The sequence below is a fragment of the Neurospora tetraspora genome (genome assembly GCF_033439725.1).
Source record: "Neurospora tetraspora strain CBS 560.94 chromosome Unknown B0H65scaffold_1, whole genome shotgun sequence".
Taxonomy (NCBI): Eukaryota; Fungi; Ascomycota; class Sordariomycetes; order Sordariales; family Sordariaceae; genus Neurospora; species Neurospora tetraspora.
The window spans coordinates 3856127-3882102 of record NW_026944383.1 but is presented as its reverse complement, the minus strand read 5'-3'; the positions used below and the strand labels follow the sequence as shown (position 1 = coordinate 3882102).

Genomic DNA, 25976 nt, shown 5'->3' with positions numbered 1-25976 from the left:
GTTTTCTTGATACCTAATTAAGGTCTTTTTTTTCCCAGTATGTACCTATGCAAACGCACTGCAATTTGCCTGCCTGAGTTTCATCCGTTGTCTTCTTTTTTCCAATGTTTGGAGTCATCCTCCTGTTTACATCAATGCTACACCGGAAGGAGCGGGTTTGATTCTGGAAGCTTAGATACCTCTGCCCGAATGCGATACCCCTTTTCCTTCCGCTGTTGGTAGGTGTCTTGACCGTGAAACGGAAGCAGTCATCTGTTTTCAATGATCTTTTTGCTCCGCCGGACGGATCACGGCAAACCTTGTGACGATAAATGAGAGTGTCCCTGACGGGTGCTCCCGTCATGTCCATAGTACTACCCCCCAACGGTTCGGTTGCTCTTGCCATAGCAACCGAGTCCTGTCGAATTCCTCTCAACAATCCTTCTCTCACCTTCCATCTGATTTCCTCTGATTTATTTCCCAACTGTTTGTTACAATTTCTGTCCCGCTTCCCCCACCACAACAAGCATTGATCTGTCGCCGCCCCTCACGCAGCATGAACTCCCACCTCTCTCAACCTTGCTCGATACACTTCAACTAGCCGCGAGACCAAGCTGAGGCACACTTGCGTCGCTTTCCCTTCCCCAGCTGACTTCTAGTCCTCTATTTGAGCGGTGTTCAATCTCCTTCCACGCCTGACTTCTCTCCGGTCCTCAAACGCCAGGCGGCCGTCTGTCCGCCCCAAACATCATGGCTGCACCTCCTCCACCCGCATCCAGAAATGACAGTCCCAGCAAGCCTGCCCGGGACGAGTTGAAGCAATACTATTTGTGTTCCGCGTGGAAGTTTACGGACCGCGCAGTTGACCATCTGATTGCCAAACTGAGAGACCAGAAAATTGTGAGTTACTGCTTCGCAAACTCAGACGCACCTCAAATTCCACCAAGCTGACTTGCGATTTATGATATTTAGCAAGATGCCGACTTCAGTTGGGAGCCCAAGTACCGATGGATCAAGACGATTTCTCCAGCCAGCAAGGAAGCCGAGATACGAAAGTTTTGGCAAGAGCTTGTGACAGAGGTCGAACAAGACGCCTATGAACGTGCCGAGGACGATATCATCGAATACAACTTCACGCTCAAGGTAGATCAATTTCCAAGTCCTCCAAAAGCAACAAGTTCTGCGGTCTGATTCTTGTCATAGCACGGTTTCAAGGACGAAATGATCGAGTACCCAGATGGGCTCTCCGACTCTAGCGATGGTGATGCCAACACTCCCAGCAGCAATGGCTCCGACGAAAACGCAACGCGCAATACCTTCCCTCCACAGTTCAGCAACCGATTCCCTAGCCTTGGAACCTGGACCAAGCTCGAGGGAGAGGACCCGTCTCTCACAATTCAACGCGTCTTAAACGAAGATGACCGACTCCAGCTTCAGCAAGATACCGGCGTTGAGATTTCGTACGATCTCGGAAAGGTTGTATACCTTGGTGCAGAAAGCCAAGACGCAATCAAGAAGGCCAAAGAGAAATTAGATGTCCTGCTGGAGTCTATAGTAAGTCCTTTGGATATTCAATCTGTCCACTCTGGTCCAACTGCTGACGTTTCCACAGACCGCTCCCGGACCTAATCTCCAATTTGTCCTCTACGCCGAAGGCTACAAGGACCCGGTGCTCAACGACTTCAAGTCCGACATCCGATATCTGGCCAATATCGACCCCAAACTTCCGTCTACGACTCTTCTGGATCCGATCCTATTTCCAGATTTAGCACAAGAGTATGCTCGCATGTACCACGTTGGAAGTTCTATTCGACTTTGTCCATACAACTCCGTGTTACGCGCACACTCGTCTCTATTCGGCCCTGAGATTTTGACCAGGAAGCGGAAGAAGGATGATCTGTTGGCGCCGCGTCCTGTTCTCACTACCAAGTCAGAAAGGGTCTTGACTGACACATCTACTGCCTCCGTTGACGGGCTAGCTGACCCCATTCTCAACGGAAATGCGATTAATCAAAAGCTGAACGTCAATAATTGGTTGAATGCTATTCCCGAAGGTTTAAGTTCAGTACCGACACAGGATGCCCTTGCATTGAGGCCTGCCACGCCTGGCTCAGCGGTTCTGGTGCCAACAATCTCTTGGGATATGCCCGCCCTTGTCCCGACACAAAGCACGAAATCATCAGACAAAGTTGAATCATCCAAAAAAGACACAAATAAAAGCACCGTCAAGGATGAACCTTTGAGCTTTGACCAAGAGAAGAAGCAGAAGAGTATTCAACAAGTCCTTGAAGCTGTGCCCAGATTTCTCGGAAACGGCCCGTATCTGAGGGGAGAAGTAATCGTTACGGCAGACTTTGGGCGAGTAATCGTTCCCGAGCTCGCAGCAAATGCTATGGCTTTCAACGGCAAGAATACCGAGAGCAATGGATGGAAGAGGAGGGATCTAATGTTGACACTGCATAGGATCAGGCCTGGAACCACAGGCAAGGAGTCTCTGGTTGCCGGCAATGTTTGCTTCACGAAGATTCTGAGCACACACGGCTCAGATTTGGAGACGTTGATCAATATCAAGGACGAGAAAACATCCCAGCGTCTGTGGCAAAAAGCCCCCTCGAAGTGCTGGACGGTGTATTCTTTTCACTGTCAGTTGACTGGCAAAACCCCTGACCAGTTTCTTGTGGAGATCACGGACTGTGCCAACGGCACCTTCTCATACACGATTCGAGGACTGACCGAGCCTGGATGTTCCCAGAAGTTGATTTATGTCAACGCGCTGTTACGCAACTAGGATTTGCGTATCACGCGGACCGTTCATTCGCCTCTGCTGGAAATTCGATATGGGAAGTTTGCCAAAGCGTTGCTGGAGTCACTGAAAATACCGTAAGTCATGAGTTCATCACAAGCTTGATAACTCGCTAACATAGCTTCCAGGGAACCCAAGTCAGACGACAAAGACAACATCAACTTGAGCTTTAATATTGACTCTCAGTTCAAGACAACAATCACATCTGTCCGGGTACTTTCCAAGTGGCGCCATCTGAGCCAGGATAAACGAAGTGCTCTTGATATCACCGAGGTTGAACAGCTAGAGATCAAATACAATCCCGCCCGTCCCGGAATGCCAAATTCCGCAGGAGAAGCGCACTCGTGGGAGCCTCGGACTCATGGGAGAGAAGCCAAGGGGGAAAAACAACGTTGGTACGAAGCATCTGTCTCGTCTCTCAATCTTGAAGAGCTCCTAGCGAAGAACAAGTCACTGAAGACAGGGGAGAGGGCGGAATGGTCTCATCCTGAACTAAAGAAAGATGGTATCTTGGAAAGTCTCTGTTGTCCTGCCCTCCAGATGCTGAAACATATGGATCAAGTTGGGGGAACGGAAAAGAACAAGCAAGAAGGGAAGCCTGGAACGGCTGTGAAGAGGGCCAACGAGCGCCCATGGATTGTGCCAGGCTATGCAGCTGCCGATAAACCTGAAGCTTTCGGGCAAGGAAAGGGGGTGAGGAAAGGCAAAGGAGGTGGAGGATGGTAAGAAGATGCGCCAAAGGTCAAGCTTGGCCTTTGACTGTCGACCCTTGAGCTCGGTTCACATGCTCAAATGCAGATGAGAAAGAGTGTTGACCGTGACTGGCTGCAACGAGCATGGCCATGACATGCTTGGTATTGTGTGCGGAGATGGAGCTTAGTCCGATACTTGGACGGTGGCAACTAGCGGATAGGAGAGCCAGTACTTCTTCTCCGGTTCAGATATGTGGATTGAAATTCGACGTGGAGCTGCGTACGCTTGAAGTTGGACAAGGTGGCAAAGGAAGATAGGGGATACGGTTTCATATCCTCCCCGGACAAGCCAACGCCAACACATGATATGATCAACCCTCCAGGGCAGCCAAGCGCAGAGCCAAAAAACCAGAGACGACTACACCCTCTCCAGACTCGACTTCGAAGAATTCCAGCTCAGCTAATCCAACTCGGATCTCGAAGGACACCGGCAGCGGAAGAGGAGATGGAACTTAGTCCACCAAGAGACCTCGTGTTGGAGCTCAATAAGGGGGTTGTCGCTCATAGATGGCTTTGAGGAACGCACAGGTCATGGAAAGTTATTGAGTGTGAGAATGTGGTAGAATTTGTAGATTGGCATTTGTGTTGTCCTCTAAGCTTCACGGGCCATAATTTGGGTCTCACGTGAAGATCTTAAGTTACAACCTTATGATAATTAATGATGAGTCTGATTCAACAAAGAGTTCAGTCTTCCTACACGGATATATGAAGAGAGAAAGTGCTCTATTATGTTCTGGAGATCTAGAGCTTATTGTCTGGTTGAGGGAGGTGTTGTCGACCCGAAGCGCCCTCCAGTACTATACAAGGCCGATGATGTTGGCCTCAAAACCAATCCCTAAGCAAACGCCATGCCCTGCTACCTTGCTCCATGCCATAAAAAAAAAAAAAAAAAAAAAAAAAAAAAAAAGAGATTGGTCCAAGAAAGGGGGGAGTACAGTCTGATTGAAGTGAGTTCAACCAACCGAGACAGAAAACAATACATGGTACAAGTTAGAGTCCAAACATCGAGACCCTACTTCAAAGTTCAGAGCCAAGCCAAAAAGCCAGACCAGGGTATATAGAACACGAAGAAACAAAGACAACCACCTGTTGCCACTATACGATGAAGGCATCACCTGTCGAGGGCCTGATTATGGCACTGTTTGATTTGGTGTATCGGTTAGAATGATGTTTTCACGTCCACGTTAAGGAACACAAGGGCATGGGGTATTCTTGACTTACCATATGCCAATAAACACCCTTCTTCCTGAGCAGCTCGTTGTGATTGCCCTTCTCCAACACTTTGCCCTCACCGAGGACATAGATGATATCCGCCTTTTGGATGGTGGCAAGACGATGAGCTACGGCAATGGTTGTTCGGCCCTTGGCTACGCGCTCGAAGGCGGCTTGCACGAGCTTTTCGCTTTCTGTTTCCAAGTTTTTGTTAGCAACTCATAGATAGGTAACAGAGACAACGTGGATAAGTAGGCAAAGTAAAAAAAAAACTTACCAGAATCAAGCGAAGAAGTAGCCTCATCCAACAACAACACCCTCGGATTCCTAATCAGCGCCCTCGCAATCGACACCCGCTGCTTCTGCCCGCCACTCAGATTAACTCCCCGACTCCCAATATTCGTATCATACCCCTCCGGCAAACTAATGATGAAATCGTGAATGTTGGCATCCCTGCAACACTGGTGCAGCTGCTCCTCCGTTATTGTTGATGGGTCCACGCCCATCAAGATGTTCTCCCGTATCGTCCCGTGAAAAAGCGACGGCTCCTGCGCTACGAGCGATAACAGCTTGCGGTACTCGAAGAGGTTGACTTCGCTTATGTCCTTTCCGTTGAAGAGGATTTTTCCTTGGTCGACGTCGTAGAATCTTTCTAGCAAGCTGACGATCGAGGTCTTGCCTGACCCGGAGGCACCTACTAGTGCTGCGAATTGGCCCTTTTCGATGGTCAGGTTGAGACCCTTGAACACGGAGATGTTTCGCGTGGGGTACTTGAAGTGGACGTCTTGCAGCTCGATCTTCACTCCTCCCTCGGTGTCGGGCACGTAGTGTTCGGAGGTTGATACCTCGTCAACACGGATCCGGCTCTCGCGCGCCTCGAGGATGTTGTTAGCCGCCGCTGACGCCTGCGCCATGTTCGGCCCGAACGACATGTACTGCCCGGCCGACTCGGCGCCCTGGATCACGGCCATGTAGGTCACCAGGAAGGCGACCTGGCCGTACTCGCCTGACGCGATCAGCCGGCCGCCGTACCAGAAGATGAGCGACTGGCACGTCAGCGCGACGCTGTCGGAGAAAGCAAAGACGAGCGTCGCCAGCCGGGCTTTGCGGTAGGCGGTCACGACGTGGTTTCGGAGTAAGGACTCGTAGCGCGCGCAGATGCTCTCCTCCATGACCAGGGCGGTGACAGTCCTAAAAGCGCCGATGGACTCGGCGCCGAACTTGGAGGACTCGCGAAACACGGCCTCGTTCATGGCGTTGAACTGCAGCTCGTAGCGCACGCGGTAGAAGCCGGCGACCATGTTGAGCGGGACGGTCACGCACAGGGCGACCAGCGCGAGCTTCCAGCCGTAGATGAAGGAGATGATTGGCGCGCCGATGAGCGAGAAGACGCCGATGATGACCATCATCAGGTTCAGGCCCAAAAGCTCCATGAGGGACTTGATGTCGCTTTGGAGGCGGGCGGTCAGTTGGCCGACCGAGTTGCCGTCTGCGTCGAAGAAGGACGTCTTTTGGCCCATCATGGATTCAAAATATTCCTGGCGGTAGGCGGCGGAGATGGATCCCTCGATGTGCTTGGTGATCAGGGAGGTCAGGAAGTAGCAGGTGCCGGTGACGGCGGCTAGGGTGGCCCACATCTTGGACCAGAAGGTTACGCTGTCCATGATGGTGAAGACGTTCTGGAAGACGGCGATGATCTTTGCGAAGAGATAGGCCTGCAAGGGAACGGCGGCTGCGGCACCCATGACGGCGAACAGGGCTAGCACGTAGAGGGGGAATAGTCGTCGTTGCTCGTAGAGGAGTCTGCCGAAGCTGTTGATGAGGCCACGCTGCGTCCAGAGGTTTGCGTCCTGGCTGGTGGCGCCGTCACTGTCGACTTTGGCGGCACTTTTCTCGCGCGCGAGCGTGGCACTGATGTCTTCTTCGTCCAGAGCCTCTTCTTCTTTCTCTCTCTGACCGTCGCCTAGAGAGAGGGTTTGAGCGTGTACGAGGCCGTAGTACGCACCACTGGGGTCTTGGAGCAAGCCCTCGTGAGTTCCCTGTTCGACAACCCGCCCGTTTTTAAGTACGCAGATGACGTCGGCGTTCTTGATGGTGGAGAGACGGTGAGCGATCGTGATCGTAGTCCTTCCTACAGACGCTCTCTCCAGAGCAGCCTGGACGATTCTTTCGCCTCGAACGTCGATGGCGGAAGTGGCTTCATCAAGGATGAGGATCTTGGGCTTCTTGATGATGCTTCGAGCAATGGCAATACGTTGTCTCTGTCCGCCACTGAGCTTGGTGCCTGAGTCTCCCACTTGGGTGTCGTAGCCGTCAGGCAGTCTATCGATGAACTCGTCGGCGAAACTTTCAGCACATGCCTCTTGGACGAGTTTGCGCTGGACCTCTTCCGGTTCGTTCTCCCACTGGGTGCCAATCAAGCCGGAAGCGACGTTCTTGAAGATCGTGTCGTTGAAGAGAAACGGTTCTTGCTGGACTAGACCGATTTGGGATCTCCACCACTTCATGTCTATCTCATCCAGCGAGTGGCCGCAGGTCTTGATGGTGCCTGATAGTTCCACGGGAGGACCCTGGTCTTCCAGGTTGTCGATTGTAGCAGCAGCACCAGCGGCAGAAACCACAGAGTCCTCCTCGTCGCTGTCATGTTCCCCTTCCTTGGTCTTTTTACCATCCTTCTTCTGTTTCTTTTGATCCTTTCCAATAGCTTTTGCATCGGTCCCACAATGGCGGTGTTCTTGTGAGCCTGAATGCGGAGGTTGAGTCCATCCAATACCTTCTTAGACGGTCGGCTTGGATACGCAAAATGGACGTCTTCAAACACGATATCCTCAGTTGCAGATACTTCCGGCTCCTTGAGGCTCCCGACCTTGGGCTGCGGTGCATCGATGACAGAAAAGAACTCGGCCGCAGCCACCATTGCCTTTGAGATCGCGATTAGAGGCGTGGAAACCCGCTCCAGTGAAATCACCATCATCATCACAGAGAACAAAACGATGACGACAGTTCCGATATCATCCACCCTACCAGCCAGTAAACTCTTCATGCCATACCAAAAGCTGAGGGCAAAGGTTCCGTAAAGACCAAAGAAGACCAGGCCGAACTGAGTAGCAAATAAAGGGGCCGTAGCTTGCTCGGCCTGCTTGGCTTTCTTGACCCATTCGGAATATTTTTCAGCAACTCGAGCCTCAGCACCGCACGACGTAACCATACGGATAGAAGCGAAGGCCTCCGTTGCAATTGAGCCAGCCTTTCCCTCAGCTTTTGTAATTCTATGCTGTCCCTTGAGGATAAACGGCAGCATGATAGCAATAACCAGCATGATGAAGAGCAGCACCGAAGACGTGACCAACGCCAAGGACCAGCTGTACGTAAACGCAAACAATGACAGCCGCCGTGATCATAGCCGTGTACTCAAGAAACGTGCCCAGCTTCTCCGAGACACCGATCTGCAGCGTATTAGCGGTCGACGTGATTGTGCTCGCCGCGGCCCCGGACGGCATCGAGTCGAGCACGTGGACGGTCTGCGCGAAGAGCGAGCACAGGTAGTGCAGCCGGATGGCGGCCGACATGCGGATGCCGATCAGCCGGAAGCAGAACTTGTTGACGTAGTTGAGCCCGAAGCGGGCGATGAAGAGGGCAAACATGTACAGAGCCTGCCGGTTGAGCAGCCGGTTGAAGGCGGCCTGGGTCTCGGCGTCGCTGTCACCCGGGCCCGCGTAGCTGTTGAAGCTCCCGATCAGCCGGCCGAAGACCACGTTCATCAGGGGCATGGTGACGCCGGCCCCGATGCTGGCCACGGCGGCGCCGGCCATCAGGAGAAAGTCCCATTTGGTGGCGTAGGTGAAAACACGCAAATAGTCCTTGAGTGTGGCTTCTCTCTCTGGCTGTTGCTGCTTCTGAGCCGCAGCCACCACCTTGGGCGTGTTTGATAAGGAGGCCGTTTCGACGGCATCGTGCGTCAACTGCGTCGTTTTCTCGGGCTCTGATGGGAGGCTTGACCCCATTGTGGTGTTGTCTTGTCCCTGTTCTGGACAAGACAGTATAACCTCTGGTTTGCTTGGGGCGCAAACGTTGGGTATGACAAGCTAGTTGAGTCCAGCCAATCTAATCCATCTATGGCTTGATAGAAGTACCTCCGAAACCTCGCGCGAGAGGAAAATAGAACGGAAAAGACCGAGCGAACGATTAGAGCTATGGCGATCTTCGAGAGTTCGATAATGTAGAGGACGATATTGCAGAACAGCGCGCAGAAAGCAGAACCGAGACAAACAACAAACAAAAGCCACCACAGCCTAGGCTGGGCTACTTGACGACGATGCAGACGAACTATCGAATAACGGTTCCGGGCAGACGGTATCACATAGGGGTTTGTCGAGGAAGTGATTCGTCTGTCGAGGATGTTTGATGGGCAATATTCGAGATGCGGGTTGAAAACGGGCAAGATGTTCTTATGGCGTCTGTCAGACGCAATGCATGGAAGGCTGAGGAAGGTTTCTCTTTCTCATTTCCAACGGTCTAGATCTCTGAATGGCCAAGCTTTCACAATGTAACAGTGAAAGTTGGCGAATAGAATGATCGAGGATCCGGTAAATGTAGGAGTAGTTGGCATAGGATCCGGTCCCGTGAGCCGAAAACAGCAATAGATCTGGAGTCGCATTTGCGAGTTCAATGCTCAACTCGGGATTTCGAAGCATCATCAACAATGCTAGAAAGAAAAGCCCATATAACATGCTTTCTTCCGTTGCGCCTGGCATGATGCTTTATCATTCTTGCTCTTGAAGAGCTGGTGTGTTGAGAGGCATTATCGATGGTTCTGATCGCGGCAAAAGAAACCGGAAAGAAGTCCAATTGGTTCCGTCCCGTCTGCTATTGTCTGACCACCAGCTCCGTGGTAAGTATCGATGTCACTAACGGACACTAACAGGATAGCTCAGTAATCTGGTCAAAATCAGATATGGCTTTGATAGTACGCTGTTGCGTCTCTCACCATACTCCAACCATTGTTCTTTAGTCCAGACCTCTCTTCAAGATTGCGGAGAGACGGAAACCCGGGGTCGCTTCGGACCCCCTGTTCAACCCGGGCCGACAATGAAAAGTGGTGCATTCCAGGCCCGTATGGACTTCAGTGAGAGTATTGGATTTAACGACGCCGTGAACAGATTGGCCGATTGCCGTTGTGTTTGGAAAGGGCAGGACGTTGGTTTTATACCTTTCAGCTATAAATAACTTTATCTTCAAGTGTCAAAAGTCGACCGGCATTAAGGGGCTTCCTGCGTGCATATTTTAGTATGTTTGTTCCTGGCGAATTCCGAACGTACCGCATGCTTGACGAGGACATCTGGCTAAGCTAACTTGCTTTCCTCATCATCTGCCTTTTTCTTGGTCACATATAAACAGACCTAGGTGAGTGAATCCCACTGTGTCTCTTTGGCCAACGCTCATCGTCTTGCCCCCAGTTTCGTTGCACCGCTGCCATTGAATTCATGATGACTGTTGACTGTTGACATAAGAGGCTCAGTTGTGTGACTTGTTACTGGGAATGCCGGCGGCCTTCTCTCGGTTCACCGATGTGACTGAGCACCAGGTCATGATCACGAGGCTGGTGCAACTCACAAACCATCATGAAATCTGATAAAAAATCCAGAACGGAAAAGTAAAAGGGGTAGGGTGAGATAAGGGGCTTCGATTGTTCAACGTCAAGCGTTTTGACGTTCAGCCCGAATCTATCGCTCCAGCTGGGCTTGGCGTTCTGCGCTAGAAGCAAGCTTCTTCAACGTTCCCTGACCGGCAGCCACTCTTGCTTGCCCTAAAAACGTTAATGTCTCAGGCCCAGTGTGCGCGGGAACGTCACAATCGAGCGGTTTGTTTCACCACAGACGCACACTCCGCCGGCTTTGCCATGTCTGGAAGCGTCCGGGCCTTCTGGAGCGGTGCCGTACCTATCGAGATATCTGGGTTGGCGTTGCGCTGCGCTTGGCAGTCATAGCGAGGTGCTCAGCAGACTCATTGAACCGTTGGAATGAAACACCATCGATGTGCGCGTGAGGGGAAATGGTAAATAGCAGGTTGAGCGTATGCGTATGGTTACATGTGTCGGCTGAAGTTGAGTCAAGATATATAGGATGGTTGACTTATATAGCACAGCTCGGCTACAACGAGGTAACCTCGCACCCCGCTCCTGAATCAGGTCTCATCCTTTTGTGCATGCTGAAGACCTCTAGAACTATAGCTGCCGGTAGGTGGCTGGCTGTTGTTCATATATCGCTTCTGGATGAGCGAACCTCTCAATATCAACGAAGCCTCATTGTGTCTGCTTTTGTGCACCCACCACAACAGACCTGCGTGATAGCCAGGTTTTTCAACAGTCCGAGCTTTCTATCCCGTCTTCAAGCGATTCTTGGTCTTCAAGCTCACCGGGTAGCATTGAAGCGGAGAGGGACTGGGACCGTGGGTTCTCTTCCGGAGTTCCAGATAACGACGACCGGAGTAACATCGCAGTATGCGGGCCGAGTGGGACTCGCACACCGCGCAATGGATCCATGATCGCTGAGCCCTGACCTTTTTGGGACTATGGATTCTTTCGGCACTAGAGGCAGGTTTTAGGTGAGCAATGAAGGTCAAAAGCTGAAGAGGGCAAAAGAAATGTCAAGAAATATCACACCCGTGGCGCTGGGGTGTTGGATATGTATGTATCAGCGGCACCACCGATACACGGCGTCCAGAGGCCATGGCAGGCTGTCCACTGGCGCCTCTCGGGTGACAAGGCTGTTGAAGATTGTCTGGTGTAACCGTGATGGCCTCCCGAGACTCGACACAGCCCTCAGCCGTAGAACACGGACATCTGGTCAGGACAAGAAATCCAGATGTCTTGGTCAGTCCCGGCGGAATGCGGTGTACTGTCAGCAGTGTAGCTGAAGGGACCAAAAAGCTTTGCTCTGGACAAGCTAGCAAGGTACGGGAACCTGACTCTTGTTCTCGTGACTTCTGACCTGTCCCACGATGCTCGATGCTTCTGTGTACGTACTGTACTCGAGCCGGGGGCAGCGTCGATAGTGGCCGAAAGAGGATTAACAGCACACAAGAGGACGAATCGTTTGCGTCGGGTCCCTGAACCCGGCTGCCGGCTGCAAACTCAGCTTCCCAAGCAGTGCTAGCCAGAAAAGCAAGGAAGCAATCGCGAATCTCGACGCTATTCCGCGTTGGTGACTAGCCGGGGACCTGAAGCTGCACAGCAGGTGCAAGATGTGCGGGATGCTCAGGGGTAAAAAGTGCCCAACCCTCGTCCAACCTCCACCGCGATAGCCATCATGCGTGCCTCTCGGAGTGCCGCTCAGTGGCCTCGAGTCATGAAAGCCTCGGACCTGCAGCGTGCATGTGCCCTGCTGCTGTGCCTATGCTTGGGTGCTTTGCGTGTGCAGTCGAGATATGCAGTGATCGGTTAACAGGCACGGATCCGACCTGTTCCTCTCTTTCCTTGCGTCTCCGTCCGTCCTCGTGTTTCCCAGCTTCCAGTACCAAATCATCCAATCTCGTACGCCGTTGTCGAGACTGTGTGGTGTCTCTGGTTCTACCGCTGGAGAGCCCAGATGCGTGTCTCTCATCGGATTCTGGGGTCCCCAAAATGACCCAAAATGACCGCCCGCGCCGCTGGGAGTCCTGGGAGTTCAGGCGAAGTAGTATGCGAAGCACCTGGAACTTCGCCTGAATATTTTCGCTGCTATTTTGGACCGTTCCGTGATTGTTCGGTGCAGTACGCCAGTACGGGGACTCCATCGGCGCCCTACTCCATCGCCAGGAACCTCGACGCCCGACGGGCACCCAAGGTTCCACATGTTGGAGCGAGGGAATCCACATTCAGGTCGTGCTCCCCATGTGGAATTGTGGATGCCCCTTCCAGTGGGTGCTGCCGGGTGTCAGTGAAGTGGCAGCAAAGTGGCAGGAACACAAACACGCCGAAAACCACGCCCATTGTTTGGCGAGCTGCAGCAGCTGCAGCCCGACAAGCCAGCAAAGTGGGCAACAGTGAAAAAAAGCAACCGGAAATGCCAGTGGGACGGTACGCCCTAGTCTCGTCTAGTGTCGCGTAAGAATGCCGCCAGCGCGATAAAGGGATAGCGACTCACTGCGTCTCCACCTGCTTTCCAAAACGGGACCCCTGGCAACCATTGGCAAATCATTGGAAAATCTCTCGTCACCGGCCCGGGTACGTCCCACCACCAGTGCAACCGTCCCATGCTTCCATAACCTTTCCCAATTCCAATATACCGTCCCTGGGGTCCCATCCATTCCGAATTTCATCCCACCTCGGTCACCTTCCTCCTTGCTCTTCAGTCCCAAAAATCAGACGTCTCGTCCTGGCATCACCCTCTTGTCTCCTCCTTCCGACAGATCGTGTGCCGTCCATTCGTTTTCAACCCACACAGCAACACCAGAGCAACCGATTGCCCAATCAACGGACGCCTACCCGTCGATATTAGAGCTGTCACCAACTTACAAACAACAAGACTACACTCATTGGTCGTCGTCGAAAACGGAAAACATTGCCTCGCACTTTTTCTCGACTTACATAGCAGTTGCTCGGCATTCTTGGTGAACGACACGTCGAATTCGAACTCTCCATCGGTCTCGACAGCATATCAACGTGCAGTGATAAGGGCCAAACACCCCAACAAGCACCGACCATCTCTCCAACAACCGTCCCCAGTTACCGAACGGGACTCAACAGGCCTCTCCCGGGTTACCACAGGAATTCCCCGTGTTATCCCACAGATAAGACTCCGGGTCTTCCATTGTCTCCCCGTACTATCTCAGGCATATTCCTTGCCCCCGCAGTCGACCTCTTGTCTTTATCAACACTTTCGCCGCCATCGGATATCGGATTCTTAGCTCTCCAAGTTTTTTCTGCGTTGGAGGACGACTATCGACGACACTCGACTGTCATCTGGAAGAAATAGTGGTTTAGGTGTTTGAAAAGCCGGTTCGCAACGCAGAAATGGCTGGATTGATTCCTCTTATGCTTGGGTCAAGCAAGCGGGCAAGTCTTGCGCCCACACAACAGCAACAACCACAGCCCCAACAACAACAACAACAACAACATCGCCGACATACTTCGGAACGAAATTTCAGGACTCACAGAGATTCCACATTTGCTCTCGCAAAGCAAAACGCACCCAAGCGACAGTCACTCCCTGTACCCGCCCGTGCCTCTGCCTCTTCTTCTACACCCGCTCCTGCGTCTCCAGCTCTTCCAGCCACTCCTGCACTACCACAAAACCGCAGCGAATGGAAGCGAGCAATCGTCGAGATCAAGAAACTACACATCGGCAAGAGGTACAGGGCATGCTCAGCGCGGTGTATCGAAATCCTAGACAACATCAAGAACAAGGAAGACGTCCGCATCGAACCGCTTTACTTGATTTACCTCCACTTCTATGCGGCTACCTGTATGGAAATCTGCGCCCGACCTCTACCTACGGCCTCCATGTTCCGCACTACCCTCCTTCAGCAGGCTCGCACACACTTCGAACAGGCTGCCTCACTCATCAGTGCTGCTGAGAACTCTGTTCTCAAGCAAGCATGGCGCGGTTCTGGCACCTTCTCGTCTTCTGGATCTAGCTGCCACTCTCCTACCAGCTCTATCAGCTCATCCATCGATTCACGGGCATGGACCCCAGAAACCCGCATGTCATCACCGACGAGTTCCGTTTTCTCCCAAGAGGATCTGGCAAACAACACAACAGAGTCGGCCAACCCCACAAAGCGTGTCAAGAAGGTATCATTCTCAGTTCCCCATGAGGAATTCGACTTTGGCTTCTCCGAGCCAATGGTTCGCCCTGATTCGCCGACTTTGGGTATGGACTTTGGCTTTTTTCCGGCTACAAATACGCGTCAAGAAGTTCCCGAAGTACCAGCGTCAAAGTACCAGGAGGTCGAGCTTCCCCTCAATATCGATACGGACAGCCAACAGTTCGAGAACTGCGAGGAAGATGACGACACTCTCAACATCACAAAATCCATCGATCGTTTCCGCGATCAGCTGCACGAGCTCCGCGAACAGCTTGAGAGACACTCGGCCAATCTAGACCAGCAGCTCGAAACCATGGCGACCGAGCCTCCCAAGTCGCCCAGGCGAGGAAGTGCAGGTGGTGTAGGGAAGGAGGAGCTCCGCGCTCTCGACAGGCAGGCTCGCATTGAGCGGCTGCGCAAGGATGGCTGGCAGCGGAAGCGATTCGATACCCAACGGTACGAGGAGCTCTGCGAAACCGTCTTGGCGGAGCTAAGCCCCGCCTAAATCTCCAAGATGAAATCTAATGATCGCCGTCCGGCATATCATTCAAATTCCATTTTGTCGTCACACATCATTAGAAGGGCCAGGGCAAAAAAAAAGGTCGTGCATGACAGTTAAATGAACATTGTTTTTTTTCCATCTATCCAACATCATCATCACCGGGGACCATTACGGGGACCACAAAAACCCCCCACTGCGATCATCCCAATCACTTGTACACAAGTCATCTTGTTCTATATTATACCAAATCTGTGCAATTTGATTGCTGCAAAGAAAGTTAGACCGGGGTCACATTTCATCATCATCTTTGTCATCATATCTGGGGGATCGGCGGAGTCAATTTTGGGTTTTCTGCAACACATGGCGAAGGAGTTCAGTCATCGTTTGGGTTTCATCTTCTCTGTATCTATCATTGTTTATCCATCTTTTTTTCTAATCATTGGGCGGGCAATTCGACTTGGCTTGGTTGGGAAAGGATAAACGGGCGAGGTGGTTGGTGTGGGAGGAGATGCACTTTCTTGAAGTGTTTGCAGTTTTTGGCTTGACAGATATATACAATATCCCTTTGTGCTTTTGTACACTGAGATCAAATAAACAAGGACACTCACTCTTTGAAGTGGTCATTTTGCTTAACGTCTTTTTTTGCTGTGTCATGTCTGTCACACACAATGTGTCATACATAGGCTTCAAATATAAAGGTTCAAATATTTAGGTGCAGGTATAAAGGAAGATATCACTGAAGTGTGTGTGGGCTACATCGCGATGAACTGCAATGTCAACTCCAAAGTGAATGAAAAGCAAACATCAAAATATACGAAGAAATGCGTTTCTTGGTGATTGTCTTTGATGCGCTAATGGGTTAGAGGTACCTAGGTATGCAAGGCGCGTCTGAAAATGAACTGAACTGAAGTAAAGGACAAGAGAAAAGAAAAGTGAAGAGGCAGCGAGGAGCTAACATCAGACCAATTCCACTCCACAACTAACAGTCCCTTACATCAGTCGCGCGCGTCACGAATGGAGTCACTGAAGGAAAAGGAATTCTGATAACGCAACTGAAGTAAGGTATTTTATTTCAACATTGAATTCCGTGAATCTCGTTTAGCTATGCAATGGGCGTATTACATACCTTCCATTCTCACCTCTTCACGTTTAACAAGCTGGAAGTCTTCGTTTGTTGCCTACATATAGTAAGTCTGAAATTCACCCTCCTATCCATATGCAGTCGAAGTTCGCAAGGTTGCATTTCTACGATGAAGGTTCCGTGATACCAAAGGAACCAAAGGGAAGATTAAGGTGAGATCACATCCAGCTTCGATTATCCAATGTACCTTCAGCTTCAGTGTGAAACCTTGGACGTTATCGAGAGATGTTCGTGTGTGCTTGGTGTCGTTTGGCTTTCAACCGACCGCACTTTATAGCAGCATCCCTTAACTTACTGACACGACGGGGAAAGACAGAAAGGTCGCCGAAGACTTTCAATCATTTATCCTGACCTCCTCAGCAGAAGTTGACTGACACAACCACACTCATAGTACTACGCACCTCGACGAAGGAGTCAAGCGACGATGTGAAGTGGGGCATTAACGAGAAAGACTTGCTCATAGTATATTCAACGCTGGCGAACCGCTCCAAGAGTTCCCTCTTCATAGGTAAGTTGTACGCAAAGAACGCATAGACGTGACTTCCGCTTCCTCCCAGATATACTGCGAAATGAAAGCGCTTAAACCCAATACCAAATATAGAGCCCAATATTGTACCAGAGCTGGCAACCAGAACCCCAGCCAAAACGCGCAATATGCCCCGTACACTCACGTCATATCCGCATGCATCCAGAGATGTTCATGCTTTGGTATCAAACAACATCAACGGCAACAGCAACAAGAACCCGCCCTCTTATGCCTATAACCCTCCTTTGTTAACCACGCTCGACTAGGCTTGGAAGCTCTTCGCCTTCGTCTCTACCTCTTCCTTGAGCTTGTTGGCCTCTTCCTGCTCCTTCATCTCGCGAACCTTGGCCAAAACGACCTCGCGGAAGATGGCCGTCTTGATAGTCTTGGAGAGCGTCCGCTTTTCGGCGGGTGCGGTGGCGTTCTCGGCGTCGGCGGCTCCGCCCGTGGTGCTCGCCACGGATAGAGCGCGATGGCGGGACTGGGCCTGATCGGCGGCAAGCGTCGCATCGCCGGGCATATCTGTGTTCTCCGGGTCGTCCTCCTGCATCTTGAGCGCCTCGATGCGGTTCGCAAGCTTGACCATCTCGATGCCGCGTCTGAGGCGGGCCTTGGTGAGGTACGCCTTGATCTCGGGCAACAAGTTGTGGTTGGTTGCGGAATCGCCGCGGAGCCAGGGGTGAGCCAAAGCTTGCTATTGATCGGGCAGGCGTGTCAGTAGTCGTATTCAAGGACGTCAGACCAGCAAGTCTTACCTGACTTGTCCACCGGTTCTCCGGCTTGGGCTGCAAAAGCCTCAGAATAAAATCCTTGGCGTCATTGCTGACGTCCTTCCAGTAGCGCTCATGGAAGACAACGTTGCCGCTGATGCACTCGTCGATGAGGTCCTGAAGGTTCTCGGAGCGGAACGGCGAGTAGCCGCAGAGGAGGGTATAAGTAATAACACCCATTGACCACATGTCGACGGGCTTGCCGTGACCCTGCTTGAGCATAACTTCGGGCGCCGCATAACCGAACGAACCAGCCATAGTGGTGAGAACCTCGTCCTTATTGTCCAGCATCTTGGCAATACCAAAGTCGGCCAGGACTAGATCTGAATCCGCATCTCGAGTAAGATATAGGAGGTTCTCAGGCTTGAGATCTGCAAAGTGGTAAGGTTAGACCACGCCGTTGGGAAGGGCAAGGAATTATGTGGACTAACCCCGATGGACGACGTTGTTCTCGTGGAGGTAGTTGACGGCACCCAAGACTTGCTTGATGGTCTGCGAAGCATCCTTTTCCGTAAATTTTCCTTGCTCGCAGATCCTGTCGAAGAGCTCGCCTCCCGTCGCAAGCTGAGTGACGATGTAGTACTTGTCCTAGCGGAGGAAGCAATATTAGTCTCGCCGTAGCCCCTCTAAGCCCGTCGCAAATGATACGCACCCTAGACTCGAACCAGTCGACAAACTTGACAATGTGGGGGTGCTTGAGGCGCTGGAGCATCTCTAGCTCGTCGAGAACCATCTGTTCGTTGCCCTTGACATTCTTCTTCAATATGATCTTGATAGCAACTCTGCCAGTAGGGCCGTTGGCTTCTCTGACAATACCATAGGTACCGGCACCTAGCGTTCGGCCAAAGGAGTACTTGGACCTAATATAGGGTGTTAGTGCCATAGGCGAGGCAAGCGAACGGACGAGAACGGGGATCGGAGGCGTACTTCTTGTCGTAGCTTTCGGGTTGCCCGTGAAGGCGGTTGAGCATGTTGGCGACTGTGCGTGAGGAATCCATCGTCAGCTAAAGTTCGCTCTACAACCAAATGGCATATAATCGAAAAGGAAGAGGTATAGGGGTGTACGACAGGGGCCCAGTTCTTCTTCGTCTATCCGAGGGGGAGAAGACTTGAGAGGAGACCTGAAAGGAACAGACCAAGACTGACGAGACCGCGCGGGAGTAGAGGGAACTTACAGCTCATGGTGTTGATGTCTGGAGAAACGAATCAAGAAGGCGCGGTAGACGGATTGGGGGAGGGGGAAGAGCTGCTTGGTTCTCTTCCTTCCGCTCTCAAGTGTGCAAGTGGCAGGAGGCTATCGAGACTGATAACCGAACCGGTCGAGCTTTGAACTTGGACGAAACTTGTAGGCGATTGACTAGGACGAGGGGCTGAGGAGCTGAGATTCGGAAATGGGCTGCGAAGGAGTGGCAGAGCAAGACGAGGGGATGCTTGGCAGCAGTAGATTGGGCTGGACAAGAAAGGCGGCTGTCAGAGTTCCAGTTCTCGCTCCAGAGGTTCACATGTCGGGTAAGACGATAGGGGACCTGGGGGTATCCGCTCAGCGTAATACGGGCTGAGGGCAGGTCCCACTAACGCCACGATGGGTGGGAGTACTTGCCTGCAACCTGGAAACGAACTGTTGGAGTGTAAGCCCTGTGCGAGTGCGACTGACCAGATGGAGTTATTGGAATGTCCCTCGCTTCAGAAATAAGGATGAAGGGGAAAATATGTAATTCAAGAAACTTGTGAGGGCCGGGGAGAGGTAATGAGAGAAGAGAGATCAACCCAAACCCCGTGGCATGAAGGATGCCTCCGCTTGCTCTTCCATTTCCACTGTCCCGTCACTGCCACTGGCCTCTCGTCATTGTCCCCCATTCCTCTCTCCAGCAGACGGGCGGGTCACCTTGACGGGCGCCTAGGGCTGTTTTGGGCCCGACTCTTGGGCGATCTTCGCAAGATACAGCCAGTTGTTGCCCGGGAGCTACCGCTACAACAACATTCAAACTGAAGGCATCCAATGCGACAAGGCGCGAACAAGGTGGGCAGGTGGGCTATGAAGGAGGCCGTGGAGTGCTCAGCCCACGAACCGCATGTCCCCCAGGGTGCGCAAAGAGGGGCACCATTTGGTCTTGGCAGACCTGTGATTGGGGAGGGGTAAGGGCAGTGGGATCTTTACCCGACTAGGGTCATGTCTTTGGGCCCCTGTTTAGGCCGTGCTAGAGATGCAGCCCTGAATGAGCACTGCATCGAAACCAAACAGACATCGCGAACTCTGAGCATCTCATGTCATCCAACCACCATCACCGGTTAGGCGCACTTCGAAACGAGATCCTGTGAATCGGGATGTTCACCGAGGAAGGTATCATGAATGAATCCATCTGAACCGTGCATAGACCATGATAAAGCTCGTTTGAGATGACTGGAGACTGAAGAGATCAATGATCATCAGTATCAAAGGCCATCGCTGTCCCTCACAGCCCGCCTTTGGCGATGGCGAATTCCAATCAATGACAGATTAACAATCCACTTTTCTCTCCCCAAGCGTCCATCATCGATTCTAGAACTCCCTCCACGTTTTCAACGTCTTCCGCTGTTTAGCTTCCTCATCAACATTAGCTTTTAGGATGAAGTCTCCAGTGTCTGTTCGCTGCACTGCCTCGGGAGGAAGAAAATAGTGTATAGGTCTTTGAGTGAGTGGTCACCACCGCGAACTAGCTACGGTGAACCTCGATATCACTCTATAGCTATGTCGTGGCTTGGCTTCATTTGTTTGATACTGGTACTTTGATCCGTACAACCTCATCCTCAGGCTGCTTAGTCTGATGCTTCAAAGAAAAGCGGATATGGAACCAAACGGGGCAAGACATCCTGTATTTCCCCTTCGGCTCCTCCCATGTGCCAACTGGCCGATATCAAATTCTCGATGGCCTCCGATAGGTATCTTTCATGTGTGACATGGGATATGGCCCGAGCGCTCTGGCGATCTTTTCTATCAGATTACAAGTTGCCGGAATACAACCTAAGAGTATAGGGCGAAGTGAAAGTGTTGGAAAGGTCACCGAGAAGAAAAAAGGCTGTCCAATATCCATCGCGTTTGATCCAGACGGAAGCCACAGCCTGCAGTTGTACCGACCAATCGACGGGCAGTCCCCCGCGCGTGGCATCAGTGGAATCCTCCGCGCGAAATGCGGTTTCCTCCTTCCTCCTAGGTCGCTCCTGGTCTCACCACCCGTAGACGTTGATTCCATCTTGAACTGGTAGTCGCGGAGACCCCTCTCAGCCTCAGCCCTGCCAACAATCCCTTGCAACTCAGAGCAAGCGTTGCGTGATTCACCCAACTCAGTTAATCTGGCATTAGCAAAACTTCAGCTTGAACTTGAACGGACAGGGACCGCAAGCTCAAGCTATTATCCAGCATTCCTTTCAGACCTACTCTTTGTTCGGTACTTCTGCTGCCTCTCCAGGATTGGTCCAACATAACCCCGCCGACCTCCAGCTACATTACCTACCTACGACTATCAGTCCGCTTTCCACTGTCGCCTTGCGAGGCTCGCCTATTCGCCATCGGAGACTATCACGTTGCTGCAACACCATCCCGTGGTCATTCAGCAAATATGCCGGTACAGTTTGCTGCGAAGAGGCTGGGGAAGGAACTGAACAAGGTTAGTTGGATTTCCGGACAGACCTCACATCCCATAGGCTGGACTGAATTCGGAGATTGATTGCAACAACTGACGCGATCACATTCTGTCCATCAGATACAGAATGGCCTCCCACCTGGTATTGAGCTCGTCTCCGCAGACAACTTGGAAGAGTGGCTTCTAGACATACGAGTTCTCGACAACAATCCGCTTTACCTCAACGAGACATATCGACTAAAGTTCCGATTCAGCCAGTCATACCCCATCGGTACGCATGATTGATACACGGATGGCTGCGGTCGATATAAAAGCTAATCAAGTCTTAGAGCCTCCCGAAGTGGTATTTGTCAAGCAAGCCGACCGGCCGATTCCGATCCACCCGCACATCTATTCCAACGGAATCATCTGTCTCGACCTACTTGGCCAACAGGGTTGGAGCCCCGTGCAAAGCGTGGAAAGCGTATGCATGAGCCTACAAAGCATGTTGACCGGGAACACCAAGAATGAACGACCTCCCGGCGATGAGGAATTTGTTCGCGGCAACAAGCAACGCCCCAAGGATATCGAGTTCTACTATCACGACAACACCGTCTAGAGGAAGGGTGGGGGTCGGCCGCAGGAAATTGTGCGGAAACTGCCTTGGGATTTGTCAAGGCGTTACTTTTTCGGTACAAAGCGCCTCCAGCGTTTGATCTGGAAGGTCTAGCCACCTACACTGGATGGGGTGTAGGTCGTATCGTCTGCATTATGAGGAGTTCCCATACTTGCAAGTTTGGTTGGGGTTTAATACTGGCGCATAAAGGGTTACTTAGGGAAGGAGACTTGGAGCTTACAAATGAGCATTCGGAATTGCTCGACTCGGCACCGGTACAGCGAGCTTGTTTGATATGCATTTTTAACAAGATTGGTGATTAGTTTATACCCAGCACCGGGAAGTCTCACCACATAATCAACATATCTACTAGGCAGCGAAAGACATTGATCGTTTCTCTCTTGGTGAACCTATGGTTGTTGTTCTTCTTGACTTGGGAGATCAGACATGGGAACAGTCAGATGACGTAAGATTGATTATCATCCCGATAGGAAGAAGATAAACCTTATCAGTTGCCCGCACAGCCCATATATCCGAGCCTTTCTTGAACATGCTCAGCCTTGGATATTCGGGGACACTCATGCTGGCGGTGGAGCTCACAATGCTGGGTAATCGAGGAGATGATTCCACGTATCACCTCAGCATTGCTGATGATGTACATCTTCATTCTGGCTCTTTAAATTATAGAGGTACAAGTATGGGAGCGGGAGAGGGTCACAGGTGAGGACGAACGACATTCCAGCCTAACAGATCGACCCACTTCAGCCCACTGAGATACCCTGGAGCTTTGTTGGGGTTCGCGCAGTGAACCAACCAATGTTCAGTTCCACTTGGTAGCACAACATGAACCCAGCCAGCAGGGCGGACCAGGAGCTCGAGGTTCACCCTCCTTCGTCATCAGCCGCCCGCCATCCTAGGATCCACACCACAACACCAACAGCCGCATGAGGAGAACTCGACCACCATGGCTCCCCATGCGGAGTTTGACATCGAGCAGATCAGAGAAAAGGGTCGCAAGGACATCTTGTATCTCCTAGAATCAGTATGTACAGCCATGATGCCCCCAAAAACCACCCAAGCTAGGCAGCACCGGCCAGAAGCAACGATGTCCGTGAACTGACGGCAGCTTGTGAGATCCTGTGCAGGTCCGTGGAAAGAAGAACATTGTGATTGAGAAGAGCCTGGCTGGTCCACTTAACGCCTTTGTCGGAGCGTCAACTTTGCGCGACTATGGTGCCGATAATTTCTTCTTTCTCGAGAACAACAACACCGACTCGAGCCAGCGCAATGTCGTCTTCATTGCCCGGGGCGAGTCGGCCCATCATGCTCACACAATAGCAGGTACGAATACCAACCACGACCTCGCGGACGAGGGAACCGCCCGCGAATCCTTGAAGTGCTAACAGGTGTCCAGATCAAATAAAACGTCTACAGCACGAGAGCCAGTCTCCCCACGAGTTCCATGTCTTTTGGGTACCCCGCCGAACGCTGGTTTCAGACAAAGTGTTGGAGGAGGCCGGCGTCTTGGGTGATACCAACGTTGCCGAGCTACCTCTATACTTCTTCCCGCTTGACACCGATGTCTTGTCCCTCGAGCTAGACGACTCGTTCAGAGACCTGTACCTCGCGAAGGACCCCACACCAGTCTTTCTGCTTTCGAAGGCCTTGATGGGCATTCAACAGAAGCACGGCCTCTTTCCCAGGATCGTTGGCAAGGGCGAAAATGCCAAGAGAGTTGCTGAACTATTGTCTCGTATGCGACAGGAACTTCTCGCTGGCGAAGAAGCAGCCGAAGGGGACAAGATCGGCCTGTCACCCAGCACCACGAACGAAAGTGTTATCATCATTGACCGTGAAGTTGACTTTGTCACGCCCCTTCTGACACAGCTGACCTACGAGGGTTTGATCGACGAGGTATTCGGTGTACAGAATAACCAGGCCGACGTGGACTCAACGATCATTGGCGCACAGCCGGAACCACAAGGCTCAACCACCGCCGCCGCTGCCGTCGTGAACAGCGGGCCTTCGCGCAAGCGCAAAGTCCAACTTGATTCGTCCGACAAGCTGTTTGAGCAACTGCGCGACGCCAATTTTGCCATTGTCGGAAGTCTGCTGAACAAGATTGCTCGTCGTTTGAAGAGTGACTATGAGAGTAGACATAGCTCCAAGACGACAGCCGAACTCAAAGAGTTTGTCTCGAAGCTTCCGGGATACCAGGCCGAACAAAAGAGCCTCAAAATTCATACGGGCTTGGCGGAGGAGATTATGAAGTATACTCGCACGGAACACTTCAGCAAAATGCTCGAGGTTCAGCAGAATCTCGCGGCTGGAGCAGATCCATCTTCCCAGTTTGAGGCGATCGAAGAACTAATAGCACGCGACGTCCCATTGTCACAAGTATTGCGACTACTCTGCGTGTACTCGTGTATCTCGGGCGGAATCAAGACGAAGGAGTTCGACCACTTTCGGCGCCTTATACTGCAAGGATATGGCTATCAACACATACTCACGCTTCATAATCTAGAGAAGCTTCAGATGTTCCTTTCGAGGTCATCCCCTCTGGCATCCATGATCCCCATGACCGGGTCCGTTGGGGCGACGGGAACGAAGACTAACTATACATACTTACGGAAGCAACTGCGGCTCATTGTCGACGAGGTCAACGAACAGGATCCCAACGATATTGCATACGTCTACAGCGGCTACGCGCCTCTCTCGATACGCCTCGTCCAGTGCATCCTTCAGAAGCAATATTTGCTCTCCATCACAAAAGGAGCAGCCGCCACTAACACAGCCGGACCAGCTGCAGGAGGCGCACAAGGATGGCGTGGGTTCGACGACGCTGTCAAGCATGCCCGAGGTCCGACATTTGACGAGGTGCAAAAGGGCGAGGATAAGGCTGTTAAGGCTCGAGCGCTATTATCCGGTAACGACGGCCAAAAGACGGTGTTTGTCGTGTTTGTTGGCGGTATCAGCTTCAGTGAGATCGCGGCTCTTCGGTTCATTGCGAAGAAAGAAGAAGGTATGTTGCTATCCTGTGTCCCCACTGGCCTGCTCGAGCTGGCCGCAGAAGCATCGACCACTAACTGGGTGTCATAAATCAATAGGTCGGAGAAAGATTGTCATCTGCACGACGTCCATTATTAGCGGAAACAAGATGATGGAGGCCGCGATCGAGAATGGGACGTTTGGGACCGAGAGCGTGCAACAGGAGACGGAGAGTTGATATTGCTTGATTGATAGACGGAGGGTTGTTCGATGCTTGATTCCGACCGGGGGAACATCCACAACAGACGCAGAATACAGAAGCATACCATGGCCACAGTTGGGAAATCCAGGTTGTGCTCACGATACGTAGAAGGAGTGAAGGGAGTCATGTCGATATTTGCTGCGAACCTAAAGGCAGACTGGCGTGGAAGAGAACCTGAATCTTCTCCCATTCACAGGGATTATTCTCCTCTCTCTGCGCCTCACGTGATTGGACCACGGACCTCAATTACTCGTAATAACGCGCAATGCCTGAAAAGAAAGCATTTGCATCAATCAACTAAAACGAGCAGCGTTAATTTCTTGTAATTGAAATTCTGAGCAATGCGCTGAACGTTACCGGCTTTCCGCACTTTTTAGGGCGCTGTTACCAGTGGGAGTGGGTTCCATCTCGCGCAGCAGATCCGTCAGTGCAACTGTATCAGCAGACTGGAGACAACGGCAGCCACACAACCACCTCGAAGACTGAAGCAACAACAACAGCAAAGTCTAGAGATATTATATTTTCTTTGGTCAAGCTACCACGACTGGCAAACTGAGAGATATCGATGCACCACCGGCCAAAGACGTCGTAGTCAACACCGCCAGATATTCCATTCACCCCAGCCATCGACGGCATTTCAAACCGAGACGGCGACGTACCAATCGTACGACGTCTATGAGACGAAACTTCAACATTGCTCCATGGGCTGCGATATGATATTTCGAGGTACATACACCCTCTTCGACGTTCACTTCCTTCACCCATGTAAACACAACACCGTACATGGTCCAACCATATCCACTTTCCTCCATACTACTACACATAGCTCACTGTGCTGGGTCCTCAGACCTTTCTTTGATGTTCAACTTGGGCTGACCAAAAGACTCAGAAGCCGGAGCATTTCTTGTATCATAGCGATAGGCAGTTCAGTCGAATGGCCGGAATTTACACCATCATCATCACCCGAACCGGCTCCATCTTATCCTTCGCCCTCCGCTGAATCCGGTGTGTCCTGTATATATGGAAGGAGGTCCACTTCA

The 25976-nt window shown here is 51.8% G+C and overlaps 6 protein-coding genes across 6 annotated transcripts; 4 read left to right on the top strand and 2 right to left on the bottom strand.

The window, feature by feature from the left end:
- Positions 1-729: 729 nt before the first annotated feature.
- Positions 730-3508, top strand: B0H65DRAFT_438362 (uncharacterized protein; the record flags this gene model as incomplete). The annotated part of the gene is made up of 6 exons (XM_062825368.1): positions 730-879; positions 952-1122; positions 1183-1533; positions 1592-2743; positions 2768-2859; positions 2911-3508. The coding sequence occupies 6 exons, from the start codon at positions 730-732 to the stop codon at positions 3506-3508; spliced, it is 2514 nt and encodes an 837-aa protein (XP_062686459.1).
- A 901-nt stretch (positions 3509-4409) lies between these two features.
- On the bottom strand, positions 4410-8750 carry B0H65DRAFT_584805 (P-loop containing nucleoside triphosphate hydrolase protein; the record flags this gene model as incomplete). The annotated part of the gene is made up of 5 exons (XM_062830908.1): positions 4410-4672; positions 4756-4940; positions 5024-7424; positions 7469-8108; positions 8158-8750. 5 exons carry the CDS (start codon positions 8748-8750, stop codon positions 4646-4648), a joined length of 3846 nt encoding a protein of 1281 aa, XP_062686458.1. The 3' UTR covers positions 4410-4645.
- A 3627-nt stretch (positions 8751-12377) lies between these two features.
- B0H65DRAFT_438360 (uncharacterized protein) lies at positions 12378-15037 on the top strand (the record flags this gene model as incomplete). Its single annotated transcript, XM_062825367.1, has 3 exons — positions 12378-12569; positions 13317-13640; positions 13709-15037. 3 exons carry the CDS (start codon positions 12378-12380, stop codon positions 15035-15037), a joined length of 1845 nt encoding a protein of 614 aa, XP_062686457.1.
- Positions 15038-16963: 1926 nt separating this feature from the next.
- B0H65DRAFT_563584 (Ca/CaM-dependent kinase-1) lies at positions 16964-18907 on the bottom strand (the record flags this gene model as incomplete). The annotated part of the gene is made up of 6 exons (XM_062830232.1): positions 18647-18907; positions 18399-18450; positions 18124-18331; positions 17903-18059; positions 17444-17842; positions 16964-17391 (listed from the first exon to the last, which is right to left on the bottom strand). The coding sequence occupies exons 1-6, from the start codon at positions 18651-18653 to the stop codon at positions 16964-16966; spliced, it is 1251 nt and encodes a 416-aa protein (XP_062686456.1). The 5' UTR covers positions 18654-18907.
- A 1977-nt stretch (positions 18908-20884) lies between these two features.
- B0H65DRAFT_35186 (UBC-like protein) lies at positions 20885-21794 on the top strand. Its single transcript, XM_062823666.1, has 3 exons — positions 20885-21115; positions 21212-21362; positions 21421-21794. The coding sequence occupies exons 1-3, from the start codon at positions 21068-21070 to the stop codon at positions 21687-21689; spliced, it is 468 nt and encodes a 155-aa protein (XP_062686455.1). The 5' UTR covers positions 20885-21067; the 3' UTR covers positions 21690-21794.
- Positions 21795-22530: 736 nt separating this feature from the next.
- B0H65DRAFT_35122 (Sec1-like protein) lies at positions 22531-25232 on the top strand. Its single transcript, XM_062823665.1, has 4 exons — positions 22531-22728; positions 22832-23027; positions 23101-24708; positions 24794-25232. The coding sequence occupies exons 1-4, from the start codon at positions 22651-22653 to the stop codon at positions 24910-24912; spliced, it is 2001 nt and encodes a 666-aa protein (XP_062686454.1). The 5' UTR covers positions 22531-22650; the 3' UTR covers positions 24913-25232.
- The last annotated feature ends 744 nt before the right edge of the window (positions 25233-25976 follow it).